The sequence below is a fragment of the Bos taurus genome, chromosome 10 (assembly GCF_002263795.3).
Source record: "Bos taurus isolate L1 Dominette 01449 registration number 42190680 breed Hereford chromosome 10, ARS-UCD2.0, whole genome shotgun sequence".
NCBI lineage: Eukaryota > Metazoa > Chordata > Mammalia > Artiodactyla > Bovidae > Bos > Bos taurus.
Genome location: NC_037337.1, coordinates 962,009 through 985,575, shown reverse-complemented (window position 1 = coordinate 985,575; position 23,567 = coordinate 962,009). Strand labels below are relative to the sequence as shown.

General features: G+C 49.5%; 1 protein-coding gene and 1 long non-coding RNA gene across 4 annotated transcripts in view; one reads left to right on the top strand and one right to left on the bottom strand.

Moving 5' to 3' along the window:
• Nucleotides 1-397: 397 nt before the first annotated feature.
• Nucleotides 398-23,567, bottom strand: part of MCC (MCC regulator of WNT signaling pathway) — a 533,511-nt gene continuing 510,341 nt past the window's right edge. For all 3 annotated transcript variants that reach the window (XM_010808842.4, XM_059890654.1, NM_001083523.1), the window contains 3 exons: nt 20,182-20,282; nt 4,357-4,479; nt 398-2,568 (listed from right to left, as the gene is read on the bottom strand). In XM_010808842.4, the coding sequence (XP_010807144.1) occupies nt 2,388-2,568; nt 4,357-4,479; nt 20,182-20,282 (405 nt within the window). In that variant the 3' untranslated portion in view covers nt 398-2,387. The remainder of the gene's footprint in view (nt 2,569-4,356; nt 4,480-20,181; nt 20,283-23,567) is intronic.
• On the top strand, nt 2,564-3,807 carry LOC132346320 (uncharacterized). The gene is made up of 2 exons (XR_009496106.1): nt 2,564-2,664; nt 3,358-3,807. It is a non-coding gene; the product is annotated as an uncharacterized lncRNA (long non-coding RNA).

The window sequence follows — 23,567 nt, the reverse complement described above, 5'->3', positions numbered from 1 at the left end:
GCTCCAGGCAGAAGTCTCTCTTACTTGAGATTCTGCCTCAGTGTGGTAGTGGGAAACTACTCCAGCGGGACTGGGAAATGGGTTTTTTCTTCTCATGCCCATTTCTCTTAGGAGCCAGAGATCGAACTCTGGATTCAAACAATTAAAAATGAATGGCTCATTCAAGTTAGATAATGAGGATCATTGTTTACGTCTGATGGAGATGTTAATATAAATGTGCTCCTATTTAGAAAGAAGAATTCAGGTTGTAAAAGAAAACGATCCAGGCACCTGCAATCATTTATCTCATCTATGCAATTTTAGTAAGCCTTGCAATTAGCATAATAACCAAGTGCCTGTCAGTTCACCTTCAGCAAGAATCTTGGGGAGTATGTGAAGAATACAAGGAAAGGTAATCAACTATTTAATAGTTTTTATTCTACACATTTATAAAAGTAACAGTTTTGCCAGGGAAAGTGTTCACCCAACCAGTATTATGTGGAAATATAAACTCAAAATGAGCTAAGTAGGGGCAGTAATGCTGGGGCTCTTAACGTAGGAACAGAGGCTTCCCAGGTCTGGGATGGGTTCCAGGACTCTCCCTTTGAGCGAGAATGGTAGACAGAGGTTCTGCGCCGGCACCTTTTGCAGTGGTGGTCTCAGAGCCTCCCATCTCTGACGCCCGTTCCCCACCCTGCACAGCCCGGTTTGCTTCGGGAACATGTGTCCCCTGGGCAAGTTGGAAAAATGGGGAAAACCATGATTTCATCTGCTACACTTTTTTCTAAAAACACACTTTTGGGTCATTACATTTTCCTTGTAATGAAACCATCCAAAGAGTAAAAACTGACTTATTGTTACAAGAACAAAGTTTACGTTATCTATAACAGAACCAGAAGCTGGTGGGGGCCTTCGCCATGACCATAGCACCCGAGAGCTGGGCCTGAGGCCAGCTGATGATGACTGTTTGAAGATGGGGTGGCCTCGCTGCTGGCCTGAGACAGGACGGCCCTTCCTTGGGGGATGGACGTGCTCTGCCTTTGCAGACGGTGGCTGGGGTGTCCTTCCCTGTCAGACTGAAGGCTGCGGAATCTGTGTCCTGCCTCTCAGAACAGCTCAGTGACACCGAGACGTGAATGCAGTGATCTGGTCGTAAGCAGATCTTTGAACTGTAGCGTTGGGCGTTTTTCTTCTAAGTGACTTTGAGTGGGTCTTCAGGAAAAATGGCAAGTGGTCCTTTAAAATGTTACGTCAGCCTAGGGCGGTGAGAACTGAAAAACTGCAACAGGGAACATTACAGTAGAAAAGGGATGAAGAGCTGATTTTCAAATGGAAGACCTTCCTGAAAGAATTCAGGTACTTTGGTCCTGCCCAGTCCTGTCACCATTTTGCTGTAACTGACACCCGTGGAATCACCATCTGCCACCCATTGCCATGTTTCTGGGGGCTAAGAGGAGGCCTCCTCAGCCTTCCCTTGTCCTCTGCCCTCTGGAACAGCAGGGGCGCACTCCTGAACTGGTGCCACAGAAGCAGTCTCTTAAATAGGTGGATCAGCTGCAGAGCATTTCCCTCGAGAGAGAGGCGGGGAGCTTTGATTCGTGGAGAACAGCAGTTCTGCGGTGCCCGAGTCAGGAAGCACTAATGCGCCTCTGCTCCTGACAGTTTAGGTCCCCGACACGGATCAACAGGACTCTCAGCTGTTAGTAAGGCAGCACTGGGACAGGGAGATTCCTGTCTAAAGAGCGTTCCCTGCCCATCCCTGCCACTACTGTGAGGTCGGACCCCACTGCTCTACCTGTAGCCTCAAACCTGGGACTGGAAGGAACACCTACGTGCCGTCTGCCTGTGATCAACCTCCCGGGACACCTCTGAGTGATAGCCGCCTCCTAAAGAGTTGATACCTGGGACTTGAAAACCAAAGCCTGGTTGCAGGAAAGGAAGCAGCAGCTCTTCTTGATGCGGAGCACTGCCTCCCCTCTGCCCCCACCACCCCCACCAGTTTTCCCTAGAAGGAGAAAGGAGAAATGTGGAATGCCTGAGGTAAGGCTGCAAAGACTGGAAAATCAAACATGATGCCTGGAGTATACCACAGATACAGAAAATATGGGCGAGGGATAGAGCCAGTGCTGAAAGCGGCAGGAAGCCCTGCGGAGCCGGTGTGCGGGGCAGGAGTCCCCATGCTGCCCACAGCCCAGGAGGGCAGGGGGGACCCTCGGGGGACAGTCTACACCGCCTCACCGGGGCCACCTGCCCTGAGCCTGAGTCCAGGGCGCCTCCCTGCCAAGAGTGCCAGCCCACCTGCCAACCTTCCCTCTCCTTCTCCCGACAGGTCTTGTCCTCTGAGGCCCCCTCCTCAGTGACTGCTAGACCCTAGCTCCATGGATAGAACCGTGGAGCTCAGGTGCTGACTACAGTGACGTTTCGTTGGTGTGAGGTCTGGAATTCTCCTCCTCCAGCAAAGCTATTCTTTGCTTGAGCATCCTCACTTGGGTCTCGTGTCTCTCCACCATGGCCATCATCTGAGACTCCAACTTCTTGAGTTTGTTTTGATGCTTCTTCTTTGCTTTCTCATAGGCAGCCACCAGGTTGCTATGTGGGCACAGAGGGAAATGAGAATGAAGGCTTATCTCAAGTAGCACTGAGACACTCACACACACTGTGCTGTCCACTGGCTGACCGGGTCTGGTGAGTACCACTCTGAAAGAACAGGCCACTGGGCCTCCGAAATAAGAATTTGAAATCAGGTGGTTAGTATTTCAACACTTGGGCTCTCCTGGTGGCTCAGTGGCAAAGAATCCACCTGCCAATGCAGGAGACACAAGTTCAATCCCTGGGTTGGGAAGATCTCCTGGAGAAGGAAATGGCTACCCAGCCCAGCTTTCTTGCCTTGGAAATCCCATGGACAGAGGAGCCTGGTGGGCTGCAGTCCATGAGGTCAAAAAAGTCCGACACAACTTAGCAACTAAGCAAGAAGGGTCACGGCACTCATGGTCACTCATGTCTTGACTTAACCACAGTTAATTTAGCCTGACTGCTAGAGGCTTGTCAGTAACATTAAGAGGGGTTTAAAACCAACAATCCAAACTAACCACATCCAAAATAGATAAGCAGAAATGGTAGCTGAATTGTAAAAATCTGTCATGGAAATACAAGTAGTAGGTCTGTTGCTGTTCCAATCTTAAGTCACCTCCATAGCTCGCAGACAGACAGGCCCCAGCAGCTGTCCTTGATGCTGGACTCGGTGCTCACAGGCCATGAACTAACACTGCCAGCCAAACCCAGGTCTCTGGGGGATGAGGGCAGGGGCTAAGCCCAGAGCTAGGTAAGTCTCCGTACCCTGTTTTGTGCTTAGTCATGTCTGACTCTCTGTCACCCCAGGGACCCACCAGGCTCCTCTGCCCTTGGGGATTCTCCAGGCAAGAACACTGGAATGGGTAGCTGTTCCCTTCTTCAGCGGATCTTCTTGACCCCAGGAATAGAACCTGGATCTCCTGCATTGCAGGCGGAGTCTTTACCAGCTGAGCTATCCGAGAGGCCCCCCCACCCCCACCCTCTCTGGTCCAAAACAGCACCCCACCTCCCTTCTGTGTACTGTCAGCTTCTCAAAGCCCAGGACTCCCGAAGCCTTCTGAAGGGAATGTGAGCTCCTTTATTTCTATGGGAAGCTGGGTGTTCTTACTGCCTGTGGAAGCAGATGGGAGAATCCAGCTGTCTTCTATTAAAGCAGACAGTAAAAACATGTGCAAAATTGTGACAACAGTGCCCCTCTTCTAATTACTTTCTGGAAAACTGTGATTTTTAAAATAAATGTCATTTGTGTTACATTTAGTGAGTTGGGTTTGTTTTTTTAATTTGGTAAATGAATAAAATCTTTAAAAATCTCATTTGAGAAACTAATAGACAAATTTTATTGATAAGTTAATTTGAAAGAACAAAACTTTGAGGTCCTCTTTTTTTTTCTTTTTTTTTTTTTTAGTGTAAAGGTATCATGAGCCTGAAAGGTTTGAGGCTCCCATCTTAGAGCATTGCTTCCTGAAGTACCCCACCTGATTCTTGAATGCTGCTCAAATAAAACGTTCTGTAGCCAGTTTTGTTTGGAAAATGCTGGCTTAAACCTAGGCTGATTTTTGTTTTTAATTGTTTGACTTCTCAGAACCTCTCCTATATGAAGGGCTAAGAGGGGACCACAGTTGGCTGCATCTGCCATCCTTAAAAAGCATTCCTCAGGTTTCTGTGGAACACCGGGAGGTGAAGCCCTAGGGAGGACTGTGCTATAAGGAGGTGGTGGCGGTGGACACACCATTGTCCACAGTCAATTCCCAGCAATTATGGTGCGTAAGTCCAAGAACCGCTTGGATTATAGCAGTGAGGTTGTACCTGTTGGCTCGCTTTAGGTCATTGACAAACTCTGCCGATTGCTGGTGTCGGATTTCACTGCTCTTTGTGAGTCTTTCCAGGGCACTCACCAACTCTTGAACTCTGGCCTTTAACTTCTTCTCTCTGTATCAAGGAGAGACGAAGCACGCCATTTAGCAACGGAGATGATGGCTCGGGCTGCTGCCCTGATGGGGGCAGAGTGGAATATGACTTAGGCGGCCCAGTCCAAGGGCTGGAGTCCTGAGCAAAGGGGAGAGGGCACAGGAGCCCAGCACCTCGCTGCTGTGTTCCTGAAGGCCCTTCAGAAAGGGTCCTGAAGGCTGCGGTCGGCTCTTTTTAATGACAGAGACCTTCAGAGATGTGTGTGTTGTAAGGGAACAATACAGGAAGTTGTTTCTTATCTTACACGTGGGGAGACAAGCTCCTGCAGAAGTTCCTCTGGGCAGACCTGAGCCAGCGGGCCAGCAGAGTGCAGCCTGCCCGCAGAACCCGGGCCTGCGCTCAGGCCCTTTTCCAAGCTGCTCAGCATCTCCCGAACCACTGGGGGCTCGAGAGTACACAGCTGGTCTGGGCACTACCTGGGCCAGGTCCCCAGTCAGTGAAACCAACACGAGCCTACCTTGCAGAATAGAAAAAGGTGGTTCTCTGTGAAAGTCCTTGATCTCATTTTCCACATTTAAAAAGGATGGAAATTAAATTTGCACTTTCATTCAACTCCCCCTACTTCTCGGCTTCAAGTCTGGTGGGTCTTTATTACTACAGTGACCTGAGCTAACTGACTTGGGAGGTTTGGGGTGTCCCATTGGCTTATTGCCTTCCTCTCCCTCCTACGAGAGGAGGACATGGGCAGGGCGATGGGACTGACCACCGTCCTCCCCCTGAGGCCCCCGTCTCTGGCACAGTGTCACTCTGTGTGCAGCATGCTTGGCACAGATCAGCACAGCCTGCATGATGGTTCAGCAAGCTCCCCACTGGCACTAGGCTCCAGGGTGGCAAGGACCTTATTTGCCTTGTTCCGCAGTGTATCCCCAGTGCCATGCCTGAGAGAGTTTCACAGAGGCAAAAGTGAAAACAAATCACTGAAGGTATCTGGGACCTTGGAGCATATCAGGTAACCAGGATTTACGGAAGACATTCCTCTAAGAAAAACTCACGGTGTATGAGGAATGCAGGTGAGCACCATGAGTCTGGAAGGCAGTTTGGCAGCATCTAGCAAAATAAAACATGAACACATCCCTTGACTAAGTAACTTCCAGGGATCTTAGAGAAGCATGAGATTACAGTTGGATTCCCTTCAGCACTGATTAGAATAGATAATGAGTGGGAAACGACCAGGGAGCTGGTTAAGTTATGATCTGCTTTCGGTTCTGTTGAAATGCTCTGCACTGTTAATCAAAAATGCAGGCTGCCGTGCCCTGGAATGGAAAGGTATCTGAACACTGTCAAGCGAAAGTTGGATGCCACAAGTTTGCAAAAACGTGAATATCTGATACACTGATGGCGGACCAAAAGGCTAAATGCTCAACAGTGCTGAACTCGTGCAAAGAGGGCATGGGACGCTTTCATCTTCTTCTCAAGTTGTTTGAAATGTTCCTAATTCTGGATGAGGATGGGTGTGTGGGGGTCACCTCGAGGGGATGGGCTGTGAGGAGCTCTGGGGTTCAGCCATGGTTCACCCCTCTTGGCTTTTCAAATATCTGATCTTTTACATGTCTGCCCCCAGCTACTGTAAGTGCAATTCCAACTTCCCCAATTCATTAATGAAGAAAGGTGTTGCAACACAAAAATCCAGGCCTACTTTTATGAGGATAGTGGGAGAAAGATATTTGAAAAAGTGAGCATCATACCCAGTAACTTCCTCCCACCGGCCCTAAAGAGAGCAGGAGCCTCCTGCAGAGCCTTCTGGTTAGTGCCTCCTGTTTGTTGAGGCTTCTGGGTCCTGGCAGCTACCAGGAATTCCTCAGATCTGGCTGCAGTTCCCACTGGGGTCCTAGAGTGGCACCGTCTCCCACCAGGATGAGACGCATCTGGGGAGCGCGGCTCCTGCCTCGCTGCCCAAACCACTGCCTCAAGCCTTGCAGGGCCCTCTGTCAGCCCGGGGAAAGTTAGGAGAGCATGGACGATCTGTCCCCACAGCCCTCTGACTATAAAGAGAGAAGAATTATTTGTTCTACATTTTGTTACTGTTTTGATTCTTCTTTTATTCTAAAGTTGATTGATAGTGCAAAAGGAAAGAAGAAAATCATGAAGAGAATTTAACGTCTAACCGTGAACTCAAATTGATAACATAAAACTGCCCGGAGCAGTACCACTCCCCACCACTGGTCATGCTCACACCTGCCCAGCTCTGGAGGAAGAGTGAGGATCTCCCAGCCTCCGCACAGCAAAGGGCTTCCTGCCCTGGGGCCTGCGGCCAGTGCCAGTGAGGACGGGACCCAGGGAAGCAAGAGAAGCCTTCACAGACTCTCCCCAATCCTGGGGACTGGGGGAGATGGTCAAGGCTGAGGGTAGGAAGCCACATCTGGAAGCTGAGACCCCTCAGGCCTCAGGAAGGCAGACAGGAGTGAACTGCTGTTCAGACTCTAGAACCGCGATGCTGATTTATTTAAAGCCACAAAGACAGGCTGAAACTCAAACCTAAAACACGAGATACTTCCTACTTGTTTTTGTTTGAATCAGGCAGCTGCCTCCAGTAAGAGCCGTGCTTCCAGGGTTGCTCGTCTGGATTGAAACACAGCCCTGTGAGGGAACAATTACAGAGCCACCTCACGCCCGCCTCCAAGGGTCAGGAGCCCTTTGAGTCCTTGAGACACAGCCAGTCTGAACTGAGATGTGCTGTAAATGTGCAGTACCCACTGGGGCTTTCCTGGTGGCTAAGTGGCAAAGAATCCACCTGCCAGTGCAGAGGACGCGGGTTCAATCCCTGATAAGCCTCGGAGCAAATAGGCCCATGTGCCGCAGCTCCTGAGCGTGTGCACTAGAGCCCAGGAGCCTCAGCTACGAAGCTCCGCTCCTGAAGCCCACACGCCCTGGACCTGTGCTCCACAGTAAGAAGCCCGCACAATGAGCAGGCCGCACACAGAGTAGCCCCTGCTTTCAACAACGAGAGAAAGCCCACACGAAGACCTAGTGCAGCCAAGAATAGGCTCAACATAAAAAAGAATGTAAAATTACTGAATATACATTAAAATGATATTATTGATATTTTAGAATGTCCCTGGTTTTAATAGTTCTCAGCTACTAGAAAACACACATTACACACGTGATGTGGACAGGATTGCTCTAAAGCATGTGTCTGTAGTAACAGTGCCAGGGGTATCCCTGGATTCTGGTCAGTAGGTTTGGGTTGAGACCCAGGAATTACAGTTTTAAGAAGTGCTCCATGTGATCAAAACAGCATGGTATTGGCATAAAAATAGACATGTGGTCAGTGGAATAGAATAGAGAGCCCAGAAATAAACCCATGCATATATGGTCAGTTTATGACAAAGGAACCAAAAATGGAATCCAGCAGGGAAAGGACAGTTTCTTAGATAAATGGTCACAGGAGAACTGGATGCAAGAGAATGAAACTGGATCACTTGTCTTACACCGTACAAAACAAAGTAACTCAAGGGTTAGATTAACGCGTAAGGCCGGAAGCCATCAGACTCCTAGAAGAAAACATAAGCACCTTGATACCAATCCCAGTGATGGTTTTTTGAATCTGATAGCAAAAGCAAAGGCAAAAATAGCAAATAGCAAATATAGAGAAATGGGGCTGTACTAGATTCTTCTGTACATCAAAGGAGACCAACAAAATGCAAAGAAAGCTACTGAATGGGAGAAAATGGTTACAAATCATGTCTCTAATAAAGGCTTAGTTAGTACCCATAATACACAAAGAATCCATACAACTCAATAGCAAAAAAAACCCCAACAAAAACCCAGATTAAAAAGTGAGCAGAAGCTGGGGTTTGAATGGAAGAGAAAAAAAAAATAAGCATAAGGTTATTTCTCAAATGTCCATTTTCTCAAAGACATATAGATGGCTAACAGGCAATGTGAAAAAGATGCTCAACATCACTGATCATCACTGACCACAATGAGATGCCATCACACCAGTCAGAATGGTTACTATTAAAAAAACAGAAGGACAAGAAATGACAAGTTTTGGTAAGGATACAGAGAAAAGGGAAACCCTGTGTACTGTTGGGAATGTAAACTGGTGCAGCCCCTGAGAAACAGAGAATGAAAGTTTCCCCCCAAATTAAAAATAAAACTAACATGATCCAGCAACTCCACCTCTGGGTATGTACCCGAGAGATCACCATCTTGGAAAGATACCTGCACCCTCACGTCACTGCAGCATTATTTACAACAGCCAAGATACGAGCACAACCTAAGTGCTCATCAGTGGATAAATGGATAAGGATGTGGTACATATAGAAAATGCAATATTACTCAGCCACAAAAAAGTGAAATTTTGCCATCTGCAACAACATGGATGGACCTTGAGGGTATTATGCTATGTAGAAATAAGACAGAGAAAGACTGACACTGTATCATCTCACGTGTATGTGGAATCTAAAAAACCAAAAAAAAACCAAACCCCAAACCAAAAAAGCTCACACAGAACAGACTGGTTGCCAGAAGTGAGAGTTGGAGGTGGGCAAAGTGGGTGCAAGGGATTAAAGGGTATACACTGCCAGTTGTAAAATAAGTCCTGAGGGTGTAGTGTATAATACAGTGATTATACTTACTACTGTATTTCATACTTGAAAGTGGCTAAGAGAGATCTTAAAAGAAATTTTTTGGTAACTATGGTGACAGATGTTAACCAGACTTATTGTGATCATTTTGCAATATATGCAAATACTGAATCATCACACTGTACACCAGAAACTAATATAATGTTGCAAGTCCATTATACCTCAGTAACAAAAGAATGCCTCAGGCGATTTCTTCTTGTGCAAATTTTGAAAACTGGTAAGGCAGCAGGGCTCTACCTGGGTCTGCAGATGAATTTAATGTTGTCTTGAACTCTGAATTTTTATGCAGAATTACATGCACAGCTGTACTGATGACTATACAGTTTTACTCAGATTTTCCAAGGATGACTTCAAAAATGCTACAAGCCGTACACCTCAACCATTCATGCCCTGTTCCTTGTAGTTTCTAATTCACATCTGCTTGGCTTTCAGTTAAGAAAGAATTTGTATGGTTTGTCTAGGTTAATAAGGCTAAAAGGAGCACTTCCATAGGCTCCACGCAGATGAGAAAGGACAACATAAACACTGCATGTTCCTTTTGCCCGTTGAGTGGCAGTGCGTCCACACAGAGTTTCCCGGGATGCCCAGAACTGTGCCATCCTTGCCTTGTTCTCTGGCCCCTAGTATAAGCCCTCACAATTATGAACCTTTATTGCTGGCTCCCGCTGCTGCTGCTGCTGCTGCTGCTGCTAAGTCACTTCAGTCGTGTCTGACTCTGTGTGACCCCACAGACGGCAGCCCACCAGGCTCCCCCATCCCTAGGATTCTCCAGGCAAGAACACTGGAGTGGGTTGCCATTTCCTTCTCCAATGCATGCAAGTGAAAAGTGAAAGTGAAGTCACTCAGTCATGTCCGACTAGCAACCCCATGAACTGCAGCCTACCAGGCTCCTCCATCCATGGGATTTTCCAGGCAAGAGTACTGGAGTGGGGTGCCATTGCCTTCTCCGCTAGTACCACCAAAACCCACGTGTCAGCACACTTACAGGTTTCAGTTAAAGGTCTTCCCACCCCCTAACCCCTAAAAGGTTGAATTTGGTCATGAAAGGTCTTCTGAATCTTACTCTAGCACAGGTGCTTTTTTATCTGTTTTAATGGAAGCACAGAGTTGTTGGCAGAGGCATATACTCAGGGGATCTGAGGGGCGGACTCGTGGTGGACGTTTGCAGGCACTGAGCAAAGCCAGGCGGGCAGCCGGGCAGGGGACGGCCTTGCAGGCCGTGTGGTGAGGCTGTCCGTGGCTGGGAGTCTGGAAGCAGGGCTGCCACCACAGCTGGGGATAGGGCAGGGGCCGGCACTAACCAGGACGCCTTCCAGAGGAGTGCCCATCAGACCCAGCCTCAGGAGTCGTGGCCACGGGGCCTGGAGTTTCTTGGTAATTGTGAGAATTGTCTCCTTCGGGGGTTTCTCTGCCTCACCTTCCATTTACTGGTTAACCCCCAGCCAGGCTTCTGTCTCCACTGGTAACTGTCCCGAGGTCACCAGGGCCCTGGGTGTCACAGTCTGTCCCGATCTGACCTGAAGCACCTTCCCCCTCTGCCCTCAAGCCTGGCTTCCATCCCACTTCGCCGGTCATTCCCGGCATCTCCTGTCCCGGCTGCCTGTTCTCTGCACCTCTGCCTGCTGAGAGTATCTGGGACTTGGGCCTGGACTCTGTTTTATAGCCCACCCTTTCTTGCTTCTCTCCATTCCCATTTATTTTCCTAAAAACTACATGCTAAAAACTGTCTCTCACGGGCATCTTCAATTCAGCAAGTGCAAAGGAGAACTGGACGGTCTGCCCCATGCACGCCTCTGCCCTGTAAGGTGTGCGGCAGTACCTCTTGCCCAGTGGCTGACACCAGTCTCAAGGCAGCCCTGACCCCCCTCTCCCTTGTCCTGCGTGTCCGCTCGGCAGCAGACCCCCACACGGGGGCTGTGCCTGTGGCCACCAGCAGGTTCAAGCTGCCGCTGTTTCTCATCTCAGCCACACTGGAGCCTCCTGCTTGGTCTCTCTGCTTCGCCTTTGTCATCTCAGCCACACTGGAGCCTCCTGCTTGGTCTCTCTGCTTCGCCTTTGTCATCTCAGCCACACTGGAGCCTCCTGCTTGGTCTCTCTGCTTCGCCTTTGTACCCCATAGTCAAGTTTCCATGGAGCGGCCAGAGGACTTTCCTAATACGTCAGATCATATTATTGCACTGCACTGAGAAGTCTACGGTCTTTGGTATCACCCTCCCGCTTGTACCCTGGAATCCTATCCCTTATCAGCCCACACCAGGCGTTTTTTCCCAGAACAGAACTGTGCAGTCAGTCCCCTCTCTTTGGGATGAACTTCCTCCACTACGCTATGTTTCCTCCTCCCTGTTTCAGCTAAAATGTCACCTCCTCAGAGAAGCCTACCCTGACCACCCATCTAAACAAATGTCCCAGAGTTATAACATCCCCAGCATCTTATTATTTCCCCCATTACTTATTGCAATCGATATATATTTTTTTGAGAGAAAATCTCTGCAGTGACTATGATTTTATTTATTTGTTTCATGGTAGATTGCCAGGAGAAATATCAATAACCTCAGATATGCAGATGACACTACTCTAATGGTAGAAAGTGAAGATGAACTAAAGACCCCCTTGATGAAGGTGAAAGAGGAGAGTGAAAAAGCTGGCTTAAAACTCAACATTCAAAAAACGAAGATCGGCATCCAGTCCCATCACTTCATGGCAAATAGATGGGTAAAAATGGAAACAGTGATAGACTTTATTTTCTTGGTCTCCAAAATCACTACAGATGGTGACTACAGTGATGGAATTAAAAGATGCTTGCTCCTTGGAAGAAAAGCTATGACCAACCTAGACAGCTTATTGAAAAGCAAAGACATCACTTTGTTGACAAATGTCCATGTAGTCAAAGCTATGGTTTTTCCAGTAGTGTGCACGGATGTGAGAGTTGGATCATAGGGCATGCTGAGCACTGAAGAATTTGAAATTGTGGTGCTGGAGAAGACTCTTGAGAGTTCGTTGGACAGCAAGGAGATCAAACCAGTCATCCCTAAAGGAAATCAACCCTGGATACTCATTGGGGGGACTGATGCTGAAGCTGAAGCTCCAATACTTTGGCCACCTGATGTGAAGAACTGACTCACGGGAAAAGACCCTGATGCTAGGAAAGACTGAAGGTGGGAGGAGAAGAGGGCTACAGAGGATGAGACAGTTGGATGGCATCACTGACTCGATGGAGCAAACTCTGGGAGTTGGTGATGGACAGGGAAGTCTGGCATGCTGCAGTCCATGGGGTTGCAAACAGTCAGACACAACTGAGTGACTGAACAACAACAAAATGTGTGTATAGTCTAAACTCATCTTTTTAAAGAAAATCCAGCCAGCAGTAGTAGCTATCCTAACTCCTTTACAAGCTTGAAGTTATCTAATTCTCACCACAAACCTTGGAGGTCAGTCCTGTTATTATTCTAGTTTTCTAGATGAGGCACTTCAAGTGCAGTTGAAGAGATTTGCCAGTGACGCCTGCGGAGCTAGGACGCACCGGGGCTCTGTCTGTGAGTCAGCATGTCGCTGCAGTGTGCCGAGTCACAGAGAGCAGACAGTAGAGCAGGAGACTGGTGAAAAGCCCAGGGCCGTGGAACTAAGAAGGGGGTGTCCCGGATAAGGATGCCCTGCAGGTGTTGACTTGGGGTGCATCTGCCTAGAATAGCAGCAAGATGGCGGCCCAGACCACGTTTCCTGCACATCTCGCCGCTGCCTTGTCCGTGCTACAGGGTCCTTTGATGTCTCCATCACTGCCTTTATGAGATCTAAGGGGAAGGCCTTCTCTCTCAGCTTTTGGAACATGGGGGAATGACGGAAAGATGAAGAAATCTCACTGACTCACCTCAACCCCTGGGATGAGAACTGATGTTTCCCTTGGCCCTGTGAGGCCAGCTCTGGAGCTCAGCCATTTATTTACAAGGTAATGAACTTACAGGCACACTGTGTATTCCATTAACATCCTAAGGCAATGGCACCCCACTCCAGTACTCTTGCCTGGAAAATCCCATGGATAGAGGGCCGTGGTAGGCTGCACTCCATGGGGTCGCTGAGAGTCGGACACAACTGAGCGACTTCACTTTCACTTTTCACTTTCATCCATTGGAGCAGGAAATGGCAACCCACTCCAGTTTTCTTGCCTGGAGAATCCCAGGGACGGGGGAGCCTGGTGGGCTGCCGTCTATGGGGTCGCACAGAGTCGGACACGACTGAAGAGACTTAGCAACAACAGCAGACCCCTGTGCATTTATGGAATTCTAAGCACAACCTCTACTGCCTGATGGCTATTGTAAATCAGCCACATAGGAAGCACCAGCAAGTGCAAGTTTAAGAAAACAATACCTTTAAAAATAACGGTCCCACTAATGAAATGGTGATGATCCTACTGCCTGTGGCCTCAGCGGGGCTCCCTCTTTAAAAGGACTTCAATCCATTCCCTCTTCATTTCAATCCAGTGTGTGTGTGTGGCTCAGGAACAGTATTAATCCATAGCTGCTGGAACAGGGGTCAGTGGGTGCCATCAAGTCTGGAAGATTTCTAGAGCTGGGCAGATATTTTTTGGAACTCAGTCGTGGCTTTGAACTCCAAGAGGCTCCCTGTGGTTTGCTCTAAGGCTCTCTGACAACCACGGGCTCTGTGGGCACTGACGGTGATGAGTGGTCTGTACCATCAGGGGCACAGAGAAGAGGTGCCTGAGGAACCTCAGGAAGATGAGTGTCCAGCTGGAAGGGATAAGAAGGAGGGGTTCACAGCTTGAGAGAGGTGGGGTGGGGTGGGGGGATAATGCAAAGGGCATGCTCATGGAAAGATGAACCGTCTGGATGAATCTGGACCACAGATAACGTGTAGGGAAACATTTGAAATACAGACTAAGAAGTTAGGGACCTACACATGGTGTCGAAGGTCACACCATGGAAGATCTATCTGCAGAGCCACGTGATCAGAAGTATGATTTAAGGTGGTTTTTTTTTTTCTTTTTTCTTTTTTTTTTGTGGGGGAACACAGGATGGGACTAATGGCAGACTAACCCACTGAGATGCTACTCTGATTTTGGAGGGGTTGAGGGCTAAATTCAGGAGAAGGCAACGGAAACTGCATGGGACAGATGGGGTTTTAAGAGGAAAAAACAATACTGTCTGCTAATGAGAGGCAGACTTTGAAGTTTTTACATATAAATAGGAATTCTGAAAAAAAGGCCAATTTCGAAGGGCAGGAGGAAACAAGATAATTTCTGTTTTGGACGTCTTGTGTTTTAAGGCTCTAGTCTATTCAGGGGAGATGTCCAGTGGGCAGAGAGAAATGAGGCTGAGATGGTTTAGGGATCACTTAGAAGGGACAGAGTCACCAGTCATACAGCTGGGTGAGTAAGCCATGATTCCTGCACCCCTTACCCGCCATCCCCCACCTCCCACCTCTCCTGCAGGGAGTGGAGGAGGGAAGGAGAAAGTGAAAGTCATGGTAGTCGCTCAGTCATGTCTGAATCTTTATGACCCTATGGACTGTAGCCTGCCAGGCAAGAATATTGGAGTGGGTTGCTGTGCCTTCCTCCAGGGGATCTTCCTGACTGAGGGACTGAACCCGGGTCTCCTGCATTGCAGGTGGGTTCTGTACTCTCTGAGCTACCAGGGAATTGAGGGAAGGAGAGGCAGGGTCATAAGAAACAGAGCAATGATGTATTCAAAGAGTCTGCCTGCAATTCAGCAGACCTGGGTTCGATTTCTGGGTCTGGAAGATTCGCTGTAACAGGGACAGGCTGCCCACTCCAGTATTCTTGGGCTTCCCTTGTGGCTCAGCTGGTAAAGAATCCGCCTGCAATGTGGGAGACCTGGGTTTGATCCCTGGTTTAGGAAGATCCCCTGGAGAAGGGAAAGGCTCAGTTCAGTCACTCAGTCTTGTTCGACTCTTCACGACCCCATGGACTGCAGCACGCCAGGCTTCCCTGTCCATCACCAACTCCGGGAGCTTACCCAAACTCATGTCCACTGAGTTGGTGATTCCATTCAATCATCTCATCCTCTGTTGTCCCCTTTTCCTCCTACCTTCAATCTTTCCCAGCATCAGGGTCTTTTCCAATGAGTCAGTTCTTCGCATTATGTGGCCAAAGTACTGGAGTTTCAGCTTCAACGTCAGTCCTTCCAATGAATATTCAGGATTCATTTCCTTTAGAATGGACTGGTTGGATCTCCTTGCAGTCCAAGGGACTCTCAAGAGTCTTCTCCAACACCACAGTTCAAAAGCATCAATCTTCGGTGCTCAGCCTTTTTATGGTCCAACATCCATACACGACCACTGGAAAAACCACAGCCTTGACTAGACGGACCTTTGTTGGCAAAGTAACGTCCCTGCTTCTTAATATGCTGTCTAGGTTGGTCATAGCTTTTCTTCCAAAGAGCAACCGTCTTTTCGTTTCATGGCTGCAGTCACCATCTGCAGTGATCTTGGAGCCCCCCAAATAAAGTCCCTCATTGTTTCCACTGTTTCCCCATCTACTGGCCATGAAGTGATGGGACCTGATGCCATGATCTTCGTTTTCTGAATGTTGGAGTTTTAAGCCAACTTTTTCACTCTCCTCTTTCACTTTCATCAAGAGGCTCTTTAGTTTTTCTTCACTTTCTACCGTAAGGGTGGTGTTATCTGCATATCTGAGGTTATTGATATTTCTCAGTATCTGGCCTGAAGAATTCCATGGACTATATAGTCCATGGGGTCACAAAGAGTCAGACATGACTGAGCGATTCTCACTTTCAGGGCACACAAGAATCAATAAATAAATTTTATAGACAGGGAAGAGGCCCACACGAGCAGGCTCGGCTCACACTCAACGGGTAAGCATCCCCCTGCCAGCACACGGAGTCCAGCGGAGAAAGCAGTGGCGTGCGATTTCCTCGCGGCCTTGCCGTGTGACCTTGAGTGACCACTCAGCCTTGCTGTCCGGTCTGCCCGCCCCTGCCTCCTCCAGCGGAGAAAGCAGCGGCGTGCGATTTCCTCGCGGCCTTGCCGTGTGACCCTGAGTGACCACTCAGCCTTGCTGTCCGGTCTGCCCGCCCCTGCCTCCTCCACCTCATACAGGGGATACCACCTCCTCCTTGCCGCCTCCTAAGCATGACGGAGAAACAGCCTGCTCCTCTCAGCTGTGCCCGGGTCCTCAAGGTAGGCTACACGAATGGCACAGAAGTACAAGAAGACTCCTTTCTGAAAACTGCCTCTCCTGAGCTGCATATCACAGCTCACTTCTCCGGTGGGAAGGCTGTTCAGCTAGATTTTACTAGGAACGTGAGCAAGACAGGGATCTGGGGTGGAGAAGGGCTTTGCAGCATACAACCTGTGCAGACAACAGTGGAGACAAGGTGCCCCGATACGAAAACTCCTCATGTGCAAGACAGGAAACCTGGTCATCCAGATGGGGTTTTATGGCAAGCCTGGAGCCAATATTCCCACAATAAGCGCTCACGGAAGTGGAGGGAATGAAATCAGACCAGATGGAAGTTAGATGGTAAATGTGCGACTGCCTGAAGGCCTGGTTTTGTTCCAGACATAAGAAGGTTGGGCGCAGACACACCGAGAGCAGGGTTGTGGGGCTGCAGCTGCTGGGGCAGGACAGGGACCAGGCAGTGACTGGAGCATCGCAAGGCCCTTCCCGGGGCTCCTGCCAGAAAAGGCCATGCCCAGCTTCCACCCCAGGTGGTGCCAGTGGTAAAGAACCCACCTGCCAACACAGGAGATGTAAGAGATGCAGGTTCAATCCCTGGGTCGGGAAGATGCCCTGGAGGAGGGCGTGGCAACCCCTCCCGTCGTCTTGCCTGGAGAGTCACAGACAGAGGAGGCTGGTGGGCTGCAGTCCATGGAGTCACAAGAGTCGGACATGGATAGTATCTTAGCACGCTCAGCCTCTGCCCGCCCCTCTACACACCTGCTCTCTTCAGTCCTGTTCCTGGGGCCCACAACTTTGGTGTTTGGAAGCATCATTTTCCAAAAAAGGAGTATGTCTGAAAATTCTGTGAGGAAACCCTCGACTGACTCAGCCACTAGCTTGGCGGTGATTTAACACCTTCAAGGAAGGTGGGAGTTTCCACTTGACTTTTAAAAAGAAAAACACCCCAAACCTCAGTGCTTGGGCATCTGTGATATAAACCCTCATGAAATAATGATTCCCATTTCTAAGCTATGTATACAGTATAATTATGTTATTTTCCTTTTTTCCTGTAGCCCTGTGGGTTCTTTCTTGGCTCCATATATCTGGGGCTTGATTAGAAATCCATGCTAACCAACTCAGGGCTGGCTATTGGAAATCCATTGTGACTGACAGAACAAATGAGGTCTCTTTATGTTTAGTCAGCAGAATCTGCAACCTGCTTGTGCCAGCGAGGGCCTCTGAGGTTCGGGGATCTTGAAAAATGCAGGGGCTTCGCTTACAGACACAATATCCAAATGGCTCCCACTTGGAAGCGGGGGGTGGTTTGCGCCCCTAGTTTCTGGAGCAATCACGTCATTAGGATTAGGTGAGGGCATTTTCTGCACAGCTTTTCTCTTCCCTCCTCAAGCAAAGCGATTACCATTTAACCACATGGCCAGAAGCGCTGGCAGTGTAAAAACTGAGCTACTACAACTTGGAAGGAAAGAGCAAAAGTGGCAGTGAGTCAGTCAGGAGGGTAGTGAGGTTCCCTACAAGGCAGCATTCGGTCCACCTCAGCTGGAGGCTCCACTATAAAATCGACAGCCCCGGCTGGATCAAGACAGCAGCCTGGGCATGCACTGTAGCCTTCCCCTCCATTCCAAATCCTCCCAAGTGATGGTAAACGTATTTTTTAAAAAAAATCCTAAAGAATGATGGAAACTAAAGAGCGTTCTTTGTCTGCCAGAAACCATGAGCAATCGTAAAAAAGGAAAGGCAGGTTTTATTCTTCTTGAAAAAGGAAACCACAACTCAAAATGCACACTGAAGAAAGCTGCTACAAAGGGAAGAAGGGGATTCAGGGGTGCTCTAGCCAGAGGAACGGGCGGGGACCAGACACCTGGGTCAGACACGCGGCCTAGACCTGCCGTCAGCAGGGAGGGACAGAAAGCGCGGAGCCAGAGCCAAGTCACCAAACTCAACTGTAAAGCTCACCTGTGAGGAAACAGTCAGTACAGCAGACAAGATATTAAGTACAAGTGTCCTCAGAGAGACGCAAGAAGATACCATCATTACAAGAGAGATGACAGATTTAATCAACAAAATAAACTCAGCGCATCAGTCAAACACCATGGTGGCTCCAGCTACGGAATACATTTGTTGTTGTTTAGTTTCTGTCATGTCTAGCTCTTGTGACCCTGTGGACTGTAGCCCACCAGGCTCCTCTGTCCATAGGGATTCTCCAGGTAAGAAGACTGGAGTGGGTTGGAAAGTAGACCTTAAGAACCTCCTCAGTTCAGTTCAGTTGCTCAGTTGTGTCCGACTCTTTGCGACCCCATGAATCGCAGCACATCAGGCCTCCCTGTCCATCACCAACTCCCGGAGTTCACCCAGACTCACGTCCATCGAGTCAGTGATGCCATCCAGCCGTCTCATCCTCTGTCGTCTCATTGTCCTCCTGCCCCCAATCCCCCCCAACATCAGAGTATAATAAGTATAAATGTACTAAATTCACAGTAGATTTTGAAAATTTAGTAAAAAAAAAATTTAGAAGAAAATTTAATAAAAAAGAATTAGAAAAATTAGAAGAAAATATCTTTTAGAGATATGGATTTATATTTTGAAATATTTTGGATGCACTGAGTGAAATACAATCCGTTATTAAGGTGGACTATATCTGTTTCTTCTTTTTTTAAAAAACATGGATCCTAGAACATTTAACATTACGGTGTGATTTGCATTACTTTTCTGCTGGACAGCCTTGCTCTAGAACCGAGTGCAAAAGGGTGGGGAGAGGATGAAAAGTCAGGATATGGAAGACAGATCTAGAAAGGACAGAGAAACAGCCACAATAGAGGAAAATGCCCGGAGGTAAATAAACTGAGGCTGTTTGAGTGGAAAGAGACCGAGATGGTGAGGTAGGCATTCTCACTGAAGGTGGAAACAAGGTAAAGACATCTGTTTGTTTTCTCTTCAGTCAACTTAATTATCTTTATATTTGAGGAATATGCTATGTATATAAAGCAGCCAAAGAAACTGTTAAAAGTTCCCTAAAGAGCCAACAGAATTTACCTACAATATTCCATCCCAGTGATACCAAAAGACACCTGTTTTGACTGTCACCTTTTAACACAGTCCTGAGAGTCTAGCCAGTGCCATACCACAGCAGAAAGGTGAAGAAGCAGACCTTTTTCCATCTGCAGGTGGGATCACTGTATATGCTTTCCTCTTGCACTCACCTTTCTGGCCTGCAGGCCTGTACAAGAAGGCGGTACGGGCCTCCTCTCTCCCAGGCAGCTGTGATACTCCCGGCGAGTGGCGTCAGCAGCTGGGAGAACCGACCCCAGCCATCACCCCTGGCGTACACCGTCACACCTGGCCTACGCTGTCACCCCTGGTGTACACTGTCACCCCTGCATACACCGTCACCCCTGGCCTACACAGTCATCCCTGCATACACCATCACCTCTGGCATACACCATCACCCCTGGTGTACACCGTCACCCCTGCTGTACAGTGTCACCTCTGCATAAACCGTCAACCCTGGCATACACCGTCACCCCTGGCCTACACCGTCACCCCTGCATACACCATCACCCCTGCATACACTGTCACCCCAGTGTACACCATCACCCCTGGTGTATACCGTCACCCCTGGCGTACACCATCACCCCTGGCCTACAATGTCACCCCTGCATACACCGTCACCCCTGGCGTACACCGTCACCCCTGGCGTACACCGTCACCCGTGGCCTACACTGTCACCCCTGCATACACCGTCATCCCTGGTGTACACCGTCACCACTCACGTACACTGTCACCACTGGCGTACACTGTCACCCCTGGCCTACACTGTCATCCCTGCATACACCGTCACCCCTGGTGTACACTGTCACCACTGGAAGAAACTGTCCCTCCGGGTGGTGGGCTGAGTGTGCTTACCGACGGATGGCGTTCGCAAACTCTGTGGCCAGCTCGCTGTCACCGCACGCCGTCCGCAGTTCGGCCAGGGACAGGGCAGGGGAGGCGGCATCTGGACACTCCTGAGGACGCAAAGCACCGGGTCAGGCATGCGGCTGAGCTGAGGGCGCCAACGGAAGAGCGGGAGGTGAGCAGAGCTGCAGGGCGCCCCGGCCGAGCGCCTGCAGCGCACCTAGGCTGCCCCACGTCCCGAGCACTCGCGGGCGCCCAGGTTACACACACGAGTTCCCTTGTCTGACCACCATGACGGCCCTCTGCAGCAGACACTGTCAGTATCCCCTCCTGGCCAAGGAGGACCCAACGCACAGGGAAGTGATGCTGTCCTGAGTCACTGCGAGGACTCCGCGGAACCAGGACGCCCACTCAGGTCAGCGCTCCTGTCACTCAGGAAAGACACGTGGGAAACACATGTTTGTGTGGTCCCTGCCCCCATCCCACACCCTCCTGGGAGAAATCCAGTCTCCTCTGGATTGAGGGGCTTCACTGGGTCCAGGTAATCATCTAGAAAACCTGGGAGAAGGGGAGGAAAATGGAAGTGCACCTTGGCATGAGACAGGAACTTTGACATCACCTAACCCAACTCCTCCTGTTTTACAGATCAGGACACGTAAGAGCCTTTAGAGAAGGCCTAAATCCGGCATGGAGCACAGTCCATTCATAACACCGTGACTGTGCCCATTTGAGCGGCCGCTGTCTGCATACAGACGGAGAGCAGTTGCTCTGCTGTGGAATAAGCAGAGGGGGACAGTGCTCATCTAATAATGTGTTCAGCAGATACTTCCTGAGGATTTACTACAACCCAGGCTCCAGAAGAAAAAGCTTGTGACCTGTTACTCGAGACAGAATGTAGACAGAAGGCTGCATCTCAATGGGTGAGCGCTCCAAGGGGTCAGGGGCCCAGGGCTGGAAGCCCAGGTGACAGGAGGCGGGGGGGGGGGGGCCTCCGCCTGCCCGCATAGATGCGCCACACCCCCCGGGGCTCGGGAGGACAGCACCGCGTCTGAGCCCTCCTCCAGCCCCCAGCTCTGCTCTCTTCCCTCCGCTCCACCTGGTGTCTTGCAGCCCCGAGCCGCCACTGACCAGCTCTGCAATCTCTCCAGAGTCCAACACCCTCTGTGAGTACATCGACTCCCCTGCGGGGCTGACGTGTCTTCTTAAAGACAGGGCCAGCTTTGTTTTACCCAGTGCTGCTCACCGAGCGTGTCTAGTAATCTCTGCTGCACACAGACAAGAACTGAAAAAACCTAATATGATTTGGTCAAGATGTGGGACCCAGCCTGTTGGCTGAAGGCAAGTTTTAAACCAAGCATGACACCCAACCACCTCCCTACCTCAAAGCAAGAATAGGTGTTCTAAACTCCAGTCTGGCTGGCCACCTGTTTTTATTAAGGCCCACAGAGTAAGAATTATGCTTCTATTTTTAAAATCAAGGGAAAGAAATCAAAGGACTATTTCATGATATGTAGGAATCATGAAATTCAAATTTCAGTGTCTATAAATAAAGCATTGTTAGAACCTAGCCATGTGCCTCTGTGTCTGTATTGTCTCTTCCTTCGCAGTAAGGAAGAGACAATTTTTGAATGGTAGAGTTACATAGGTGTGGCAGAATCTGTATGACCCCAAAATCCTAAAATATTGACTATCTGGCTCCAGCCTCTGCTCGACTGTTTGCTTCATCTACCAACAGATAAGACCAAATGAATAGCCCAGAAGGGAGATGTTATTGATAGAGTAAATGAGTCTAATTTTTGAAAGACAAAATAATCAGCTTACTCTAATTTCATTACCTGAACAACACAGGGTACTTTTATAAAAGCTCTGTACTCTAATGTAAAAAAATAAAAAATAAATCATCTGGTGTTCTACGTCAAAGAGATTTCTGTTTTCTGGAGCCATTCCACAGAATACAGTGCTTCTCCCAGTCAAAATAAATACTAAGAACCAGGGGAAAATGCTCAGGTCATGGGCCTCCTGGCAAAAGCTCGGTAAGTCCACTTCCACCCCACCCTAAGAGTACATACGCAAACACAGGAGCTCTGTCCCAGAGTGACGGCTCACAAACTCAAAGGGCTGTGCGTAGATTCTGAAGCCGTTGCCACAGAATGGACAAGCCGTGTCTGTGAGCCCCAGATTCTCCCGTGTGAAGAAGCACTGCTGCCCACCCCATGGTCAGAGCCCTCAGGCACTGGCATGTGGTCTCAGGGCGCATCCCATGGTGACCTTTCCCAAGCTCAGACTGTGTCACGTCACTCCCTGCAAGAGGCCCTCTGCGATCCCTCCCCGTGCCAGGACGGCGAAGCAGGTAGGTCTCTCCAGCCAACACATCAACCCCTCCTCCCCCTGGGCTTGGCCTGTGCTGCTCCATCGGTCCAGGGCAGACTTCCGCGTCCTTCCTGGCCTCTTTATGGGGCTCGCACCCACTCTCCACTGGGTCTGTGTTCAGGAAACCTGCCCCTAACCTCCAAATCTGGATCGCGAGTCTGCCCCTCGCACTGGGCATTGATCTTTGCACTCTGGACGTTGTGTCCTCTGTTGTGATCATCTATTTGCCCACTGGTGTCCCACACTGGAAGCTAAAATCCTGGAACTATCTCCAGCATCTTGCCTGGACCACATCACATCCATCACAGGAATGGATGACTGAGAAGCAGCAGGGCCTTGGGAGAGCAGCCCCACTGGGTGCTGCAACCCCAGCTCCCTTGGCACCTTGTAGGTGAGAGTGGGCAGAGGGCAGCTATGGTCTCTGGAGCAGGCAGCACAGTTCTTAGCTGTCTAGGGGAACCATTCTCTGCCACACAGCATCGGCAAGGGGCTTTCTTCTTAGGGACACTTCTCTAGTGAAGACGCCCCTGCGCCTGGGCCGTGAGGGGCCACTCACAGAGCAGCAAGTCACTGCACACCCGCAGTCCTGGGCCAGAGACAATGGGTCAGAAGAAGCTGGCGTTCATCAGGAACAGAAATCTGCATGCACGCAATTCCAGGACCCTGCAGCGAAGGATGTCTTTCTTTAGGGTCTAGACTACTTTTTTTTCTCAAAGGCAGTGTTTGGAATTATTCTGCGATAGAGGATGATGGAATGAGCTTGAATTCTAGAAAAAAAGACTTGAGGGCTAATGAAAGTGTGAGTTTGCAAGATGATGCCACCGGCAGCCCACACTCTGCGCTCCTCGGGGTAACTCAGGGCTCGCCTTCCTCCTCCTCTGCCTCAGGCCACCTCCTGCCTTCCACCTGAAGGAAGCTGAGGAGGAAACACACGAGAGGAAGAGGACCAGAGTCGGCCAGACTGGAGTTAAATCCTGATTCTGCCATTTACCAGCTGTGAGCCACACCCCCATCTTTTAAACCTC